Source organism: Pomacea canaliculata, linkage group LG3 (genome assembly GCF_003073045.1).
Source record: "Pomacea canaliculata isolate SZHN2017 linkage group LG3, ASM307304v1, whole genome shotgun sequence".
In the NCBI taxonomy this organism is placed as follows: domain Eukaryota; kingdom Metazoa; phylum Mollusca; class Gastropoda; order Architaenioglossa; family Ampullariidae; genus Pomacea; species Pomacea canaliculata.
In genome coordinates this window covers 32,195,750-32,203,271 of record NC_037592.1, presented here as the reverse complement: position 1 = coordinate 32,203,271, position 7,522 = coordinate 32,195,750, and the positions used below count along the sequence as shown (strand labels likewise).

Here is a 7,522-nt window from a genome sequence, read left to right as displayed (position 1 = left end):
GACAACAGAACGTGTGAGAACGCTTTCTTTATTTTATTTTACGATTTCGTCGTTCGCTTGTCTTGCTTGCAGACCTGTTTTTACTCCTCAGGAAGCATACTAACGATAGTACCACTAACCTAACGATAGTCTTGAAATGTCAAGAAGGTCTGTCATCAGGGATAATAACATTAAATGACGAAAGTCCAGATTGTGATAATGCAAAGTATAGTTTCATTAATGGCGTCTGTAGTGCTTACATCTAGTCACCAATTTCTCACTAGAATCCATTCAGTGCCCTCCTCCTAAATGTGTCATTATTTCTGACGACCGGCCGGCGTTGTCTCCGTAGGTCATAACTGTCGTCTTGCAACAGAACTACTCAAGCTGCTATCGCATTTCTTCCCCCGACTATACGGCTAAATCAGTCTATTAAATCAGTCAGCAATAAATACCTTTTTATTTCTTCAGCTGTTGCTTGCAACAGCTTCGTTTCCGAGTGGTGGTATTATCGAAAAAAAGAACGTTTGACCCTATACAGTACAGCTGACCCCATGCCTCAGCGCAGCCATTCCACCTGAGATTTCTGCTTACCTGCTTAGACGCCCCTCGCTATTCGTTGCCCCTTCACTACAGATTTTCAAGTTAGTTGAAATACAGAAAGAAAATCTAGCGTGCAGTGGTGTGCACATTACAGCCAGAACCAATATACTTACCTACTGAGCAGTGAATTATTTTGAAAGTTTGTTACTTACTCAGGAGGTTCATGTGTATGGTTATAGATGTGTGTGCGTTGAATGTCGTGCATGGGTATGTCTACGTGTTATGTTTATATCGCTATGCTCATACTATCTTTGTAGGTGTGTAGTGATTGTGAGCAAAAGAAACATTTCTGTCTTGTACAGACAATAAAGTTTGATTTGATTTGACCCTCCTTGCACACTTTCTTGCTAACATCCCTGTTTGTTTTGCAAGCGCCCCCAAGGCATCATTTTAACAAATTCGTTACCCTGCATTCTTAGACACACGTTTTTCCTGCGTAGTGTTTTTTAATTGCTCTTTCTTAACACGCACAATTTTTGACAACATGCGAAGACCTAGGAGATATCTGATAACCTTCGAACCAACCGACACGGAGTACACACTCTTGCTCCTACGCAGTTTATAGAAGAGTTCACAGCTCACATCCTATCCCTGTCTCACTGCAGCAACGATTATTTATTTTAGGCGTTATTAGTCTTGTCTTTTCTTTTTCGCTTTCGAGAGCACTTTGCTTGGCCTTTGCGTACTCCATGCTAAGAATCTTCATGACCTGCGCATGCCCTATGCCGCGCTCTCTCATCTTCACGACTGAATAGTGAGTCTTGACGAAAATGGAAAAGCGGTTGATGGCCCTTGAGTTCCTGACACTGTAGGCGCTCGGCTCACGCCTAAAAATGCCGGACTTGGACTGGCGGCACAGCGCGTAACGGCTACCGCACTGCCGACACGAAGACATGTCCAGTGATCTGGAGTGTCGCCCAACGCTGAAACCACAGGGTCAGCTCACAACAATTTGCTCTATGAGAGTTTTAGCCTGCTAAAACACACACACATTTATATATACATTTATATATACACACGCATATTCATATGAACACACACATACACTCACACATACTCTCAGATATACATACTCTCATAAATAATTTTCAAATCGATGTTTAAATTACCTATGGAGGTGTCATGGACAGTCAAAGGCAAGTAAAGTGCACAGGCATATTAGCAACATTTTTAAAATTAAAACCAAGACTGTCTCTATGAGACGCTTTAAAAAAAAACCTTCACAAGAATACCAAGGATAACTAGTAAATATCATTTTAAAATTTAATAGAGTAAGAAGAGAGATAAAGACTCGGGTTATCTGGGACATTCATTAGTCGAGGCTGCTGTTCAACGTGGAACTGCTGAAGAAGCAGCAGAGCGTAAAGAAAGGAAAGAGCAGCTAGGCGGTCAAGGGGAGACCAGGCAAACACACCTGATGTTGCAGTTAGTACAGACGTAAATATATTTGGTAGCCACGCTGTAGCTGTGCAAGCGACTGATAGGCGGCAGCTCTGGCAGACGCTGGTTGGCCCAGTCTGCCCTGTCAACACAAATATGCACTGACCTGTCACCAGCCCCTCGTGTCGCCCTTGATTACCTCCACTATCCTACAACGCCATTAAGGTACCAACATTCTAACATGCCTTCTCCCGACAGGCAGCACGACTAGTACAGACACAACGCCTCGCAGACACGTTATTACTTAGTGGACAATCATTAACATGCATGTATGTAATCTCCTGTTTTATAGATAAATCAGTTTGTCTACTAGTATTACATGTAAGGTCAAGCATACATGATGTCTCATACATAAAGAAAGAATAAGTGAATACAGTCGGCCTTCAGCATCCGTGGGTTTCACTTTCGTGGTTTTGATTATTCGCGGGTTTGCTAACAATAATTAAATGGGAGTTATTTATCAAGCTTTGCGGCAACTGCTGAAAATCACAGACTACTTGCGTAGACTAGAAAATACAAAGAAAACAAAATAATACTGCACCCTAGCCCTTGCGACTTCTGAGGGCCGACTGTATTAGCCAAGTCTCAGTGACACTAGAATAGTAGAGGACCGGCTGTACGAAATTTTAACTCCGAGCCTCCGTGACAATAAAGGGTCGACTGTATTAACCTAAACGCCAAGCCTCTGCGACACTAAAGAAGAAAAACTGTTCGGGTTCCAATGTATAATTAGGCCTGTTCTTAATCCAGTAAAGATTGCATTACGTTCACAATCCATGACTGCAATCCATATTATAAAAGTCATCTTCCGCTAAAAATGTGAGAGAGCAAGGACACGCCAGTGCTAAACTCGTGTAAATCCCTTATCCGGTCTATGTGCATACAGGGCGCCTCCAACCAGTTAAATGCCATTACTGACAACTAATCGCTGCAATTTTTATTGTTTCCCATTTGTCGATGGTTTCCATCCCATCACGTGGACCAATATTCTAATACCTTTATATTATTGCTATTACTTTTGATGTCTCAGATTGAATGATTGCTAGTTTTACAATTTCAGAAAGAGCAATACTTGGCAAAAAAAAAGTCAATAAAAAGTAAGATAAATAAACGCGCAAATCAGTAAAATTGTAAAAATCTTAAAGAGATGTATGACTATAAAATAAAAAAAAAATTAACAACCATAGCTTCCACAAAGGTCCGTGGCCTTGTTTCTCGCCATTGATGACCCAAACAGCTGCGTGACACATCTCGTGCACCAGCGTATCGCGAACCCGCTCTGCGGAGAAGAGTGACAAAAGCTGATGAACATAAACCCTGTGTCCATCCTAAGTCAACATAACAGCACCACTGCATTAGGTGGGAATCATGGAAGTCAAAACACTGTTTAGAGTAACAAGAATAAACTCGTGAATGGAGAGCTTAGAAACAAACACGCAAGATAAAGGACATCCGACCATTAGCAGCACAAATCAGATTATATAATGAAAGTACCGTAAATTTCGGTCTATTGAGCGCACCCACTGAATTGTTTTTTAAATCTCTACTTTTTCCACAAATAAGCCAAACTGGTCTATAAGCCGCATATATATATATACAACTTGAAAGCTGCATCGTAGGCATTTCGTCTCGTTTTCGGCATGAGCGGTGTGTGCTTCCGTAACTGATCTGGATGCTTAAACTGCTTTGATTTTAAAATGTGAAATAGTTAACGGCGTTAACAGTGAACACTTTAACATGGGACTCATAAAAAAATTAATCGGCATCTGAAAAATCAAAAAAAAAAAAAAAACCCGCATCGCTGTTCAAGCCGCATGGGTTTAAAGACCAGCTTGGAACGGTTTGAGTTTCTTTTCAGATATCAGTAGATATAGGCGATATAAACATAACTTGTAAATGACAGTCTCCAAAACCCATCCGTTAATTAATTATCCGCTACGATTCGCACATGTGACCAACCAGTGCAGGTAACGGTAGTGTTGTCCATAGGAATGGGAATCCCATGGGAAACGTCCCATGGGATGGGATGGGACAGCACACATTTGTATTTCCCATGGTAGTCGATACTTGATATTGTAAAATAAATTTACGCTGAAATTTGCAGTTGCGTAAGTAAATTATTGGAAAAATGAACATAGATTTCCACTGCTAAAAGCAAGTGCGAAAATTGTTTTGGCCGTACCAGCAGTGTTGTCCATAGGAATGTTATTACCATAGGAATCCCATGGGATGGGATGGGATGGGATAGGCATAAATTGCCATGGGATGGGATGGGATAGAAAATATGTCCCATGGACAACCCTGGGTAACGGTGTACTACGTCACGTTAGTGAACCATTTACAAGGCTGCCACCAGTCAACACCAATGAGCGACAGACGTATCCATGAGACAGGCACATACCTGCTGTGTCGCACACCTTGTTAGAGAGTTCGATTGTTACTGTTCGCTTTCCTCCATTCAAATGCAAGACGCACCACCCGGCGGTCCGCAGAAGCCGGTTGTTCCAAGTGAGATCTACGTACCTTCGGCAGCTGAGAAAAACAGAAACATGAACGGTTTGGCTGTAGGTTGACCCTTCACGGTCTGTACACTTGGCTTATTCAGTAGACTTGACTGAAGTACTTGTCACATGTTTTAATTACAAACCAGTTGCGTGACAAATGAGTGAAAAATTGAATTGAATGATGAAAACCTCATCTACTTAAAAGACATAATTTGAAATTGATAGAAACTAGACTCTATCTCTAGGAAAGAGTTGTGAGCTGTGCACAGCATACTTCGTGCAGATCATCAAGTCAAACCATAGATGTCTCCGACACTTTTTTTTTTTTTTTTTGCACTGACATTGGTGACCCACCTGTTTAACGCAAGCGTTTTTGTTTAACACCCACAAGTACGCTCTGCCTGGGCACTTACTGCTTCATTCGCTTACTCCTCCACGCCCAACCCCCACCATGCAGTGCTAGACTCCCCCCCCCCCCATTGCACGCGTGCATCACAGGCCGAGCCTTCGTCTTTCTCACCTTCGAGTTAAAGACAGTTTGTTGAAATATCTGTAGAGCTGCCGCGCAGCTTCATCTCTTCTGTCAGGGAATAAATGTACTATTCTGCAAGTTGAGAAATAAATCACACATCAATAATAAAAAAAAATTAATCAAGTAAGCCTTTTCTTGCCTTGATTTCATTTCTGGTTGTGAATGACAGTGAAAATTGGTCGGCCTAGTCTTTTTTTTCGGACCTCTTGCATTAATATGCTCAAACAAACAACAAAAATGGTTCGAGTATAACCTTGTCTGATCTTTAGTATTTTCGTGCTATATTTACAGTATGTATCCATTGTCGATACCATCCCAATATTACCGGTCAAATGTTGCTTAGCGGTAACAAGTTGAATCTTCACAAATGATTCCTAACCTTTCGCGATAAAATAGGCATTTCTGCAAGCACAGTTTGGTACGAACTTATTATATTAACTATTTAGGTGAAGCAATTGATGAAGTAAAAAATCGACACTCACTCTATATCTCTTACTGGTTTCCTGAAAAATTTGTAACAAGCAGCCACTCCGGGCTATGCAACAATAAGATCAAAGCATGCGAAGGAATGAGGATTTAGTGCACCTTCTCGCGTTGGGCAGTCGTAGGTGATCAGGGACTTGTTCATCCAAGGACTCGAGGAAGGTGTACCGTCTCTTATTCTTACTCCCACAACTGCATAAACTCGTTTTCGAAGGCCTGCCCTCGACATAGGAGCGATCGTGTATATCCACAATTGAAGGCATGGTATTTCTGAAACATGGATCTAGTGTTATTTTGCTGGAGACCTGGAGTTATCTATTAGATCATTTCTATCTACCAAAAATTACAACTAACCAAGTTATGTTTCCTTCCGAGTCGATACTAGCTAACTGTTTGACAGAAATGGAAGTAATAAAACATAACCACGAACTTGTATGACTGCAGGGCTTCTGCTAAGGCTAAATTCTTTGGGGTCCCAGGGACCCCTTCTTCAGATTTTTAAGGGGTCCCTGTTCTTCGCCCAAATTTGAATGGGACCCCATTGACGAAAACTGAAGGGGTCCTCCGAACTTTTAATGCGCACTGTACGCAATTTTTTGCGGAAGCAGAAGCCCTGGACTGGACTGCTGGCAAACGATTTTTTTCCAGTTAACTACTAAAACGAGGCAGTTGTGCACAAAGCTGTTGGTTTATTCACATTTCAGATTAACTACTAAAACGAGGCCTGCTAGTACAAAGCTTCCAGTTTAGTCATTTTCTTTGTTTAGGCTTGTCGAGACTAACAGCAGAGAACTTCGCAAGAGGCTAAGCGTTGGTCTTGGCAGACAGACAGCAATCCACCTATACACAACTGCCGAGCGTGAACTTTAACGAGCCAATCTTTTTCGTATATTCTTACCAGAATCGGAAATCTTATTCTTGTTTCAGGGACCTTCAGTCTGCAAATTAAACGAAGATGTGGGCTAAGCAAAGTACTTTTAAAAAAGAAATGCACGTAGCTAAAAAGGCGCTAAAAATAGTGCAAAAAGCACTCATACACATGAGCGGGTGAACGGTGACAATATACATGGCACTTTTCACATGTCGACCCTATGCTGAAATCCCCCTTTCCCCAGCATCTGTCGAGACTCTTGTCGGTCTTATTTTTAAGAGGGCGGGTGAAGATGATTCGACTGCGTTTGGATTATACTGTGTGGGACAGGCGTTTCATATAATACATTTTACCAGAAATTTAGATATATGTCAAGAGTTCCGTCGCCTACAAAAAAGAACGTTGTAATTTAGAGGTTAACTGCAAGCATACAATAAAATTTCATCTAACTTCTAATCTACAAGTTACAGACCTTTAGATAGATGACATCGTAAGATCTAGCATGACTAAAGCCTTTAGTTGGCGAATACAGTGCTTGAAAATTGAACACGCAGGCGATATTCTGCACTAGCAAGGCTTCCCTTATTCATATTCTTACGACAGGCTCATTCTGAAGGAATCCATAATTTTTTTTGAAACCACTGCAGTGATCGATCATTCGTTGTAGTTTGAGCCTGCCGCCATTAACTTTATGAAGGGAAATAACTTCTATGCGGCTTTTGTGATTACTGAACTTGAACACAGAAGAAAACATACGGCAATTTAAATCCCTAAATGCTATCAAGAAAGAATCAAATGAAACATTTTAGATCATGCAGTCCATTAGATTTTGGACAGAATAGTCACATAAAAAGTGAATTCTAAGAAATCTGTCATATTTTAGTTGATCAAATCAGCATTACTCATCCACCAATCTGCATAATGCTAGTCCATTTTCAAACCTTTTTGATCGTCTATCGACTAGTTCCCCTGTTCGTCTTCCTCAACAGATTTAAGAAACTTAATGGTTACTGTTCCACCCCCTTCCCCCATCTTCACTCCCGATTCCTTTTTTATTACTTGTCTGCATGGTTGTTCATCCTTCCCATACTGCCCATGCCTCAAACGCTG

At 41.2% G+C, this 7,522-nt stretch overlaps 1 protein-coding gene across 1 annotated transcript; it reads right to left on the bottom strand.

Annotated features, from left to right (window-relative positions):
- Positions 1–1,008: 1,008 nt before the first annotated feature.
- Positions 1,009–7,121, bottom strand: LOC112559987 (HMG box-containing protein C19G7.04-like). The gene is made up of 8 exons (XM_025231524.1): positions 6,885–7,121; positions 6,440–6,479; positions 5,644–5,811; positions 5,047–5,130; positions 4,424–4,554; positions 3,205–3,301; positions 1,997–2,104; positions 1,009–1,505 (listed from the first exon to the last, which is right to left on the bottom strand). Exons 3-8 carry the CDS (start codon positions 5,802–5,804, stop codon positions 1,154–1,156), a joined length of 933 nt encoding a protein of 310 aa, XP_025087309.1. The 5' UTR covers positions 5,805–5,811; positions 6,440–6,479; positions 6,885–7,121; the 3' UTR covers positions 1,009–1,153.
- Between the last annotated feature and the right edge of the window lie 401 nt (positions 7,122–7,522).

Bases quoted from the DNA above. Each gene is read 5' to 3' on its own strand.
- LOC112559987 (XM_025231524.1), bottom strand. From the start codon at position 5,804: ATGCCTTCAATTGTGGATATACACGATCGCTCCTATGTCGAGGGCAGG. The intron at 5,131-5,643 runs GTGCACTAAATC...CTCAACTTGCAG, and splicing joins CGACTGCCCAACGCGAGAAG to AATAGTACATTTATTCCCTG. The intron at 1,506-1,996 runs GTGTGTTTGCCT...CTGTGGTTTCAG, and splicing joins TGTACTAACTGCAACATCAG to CGTTGGGCGACACTCCAGAT.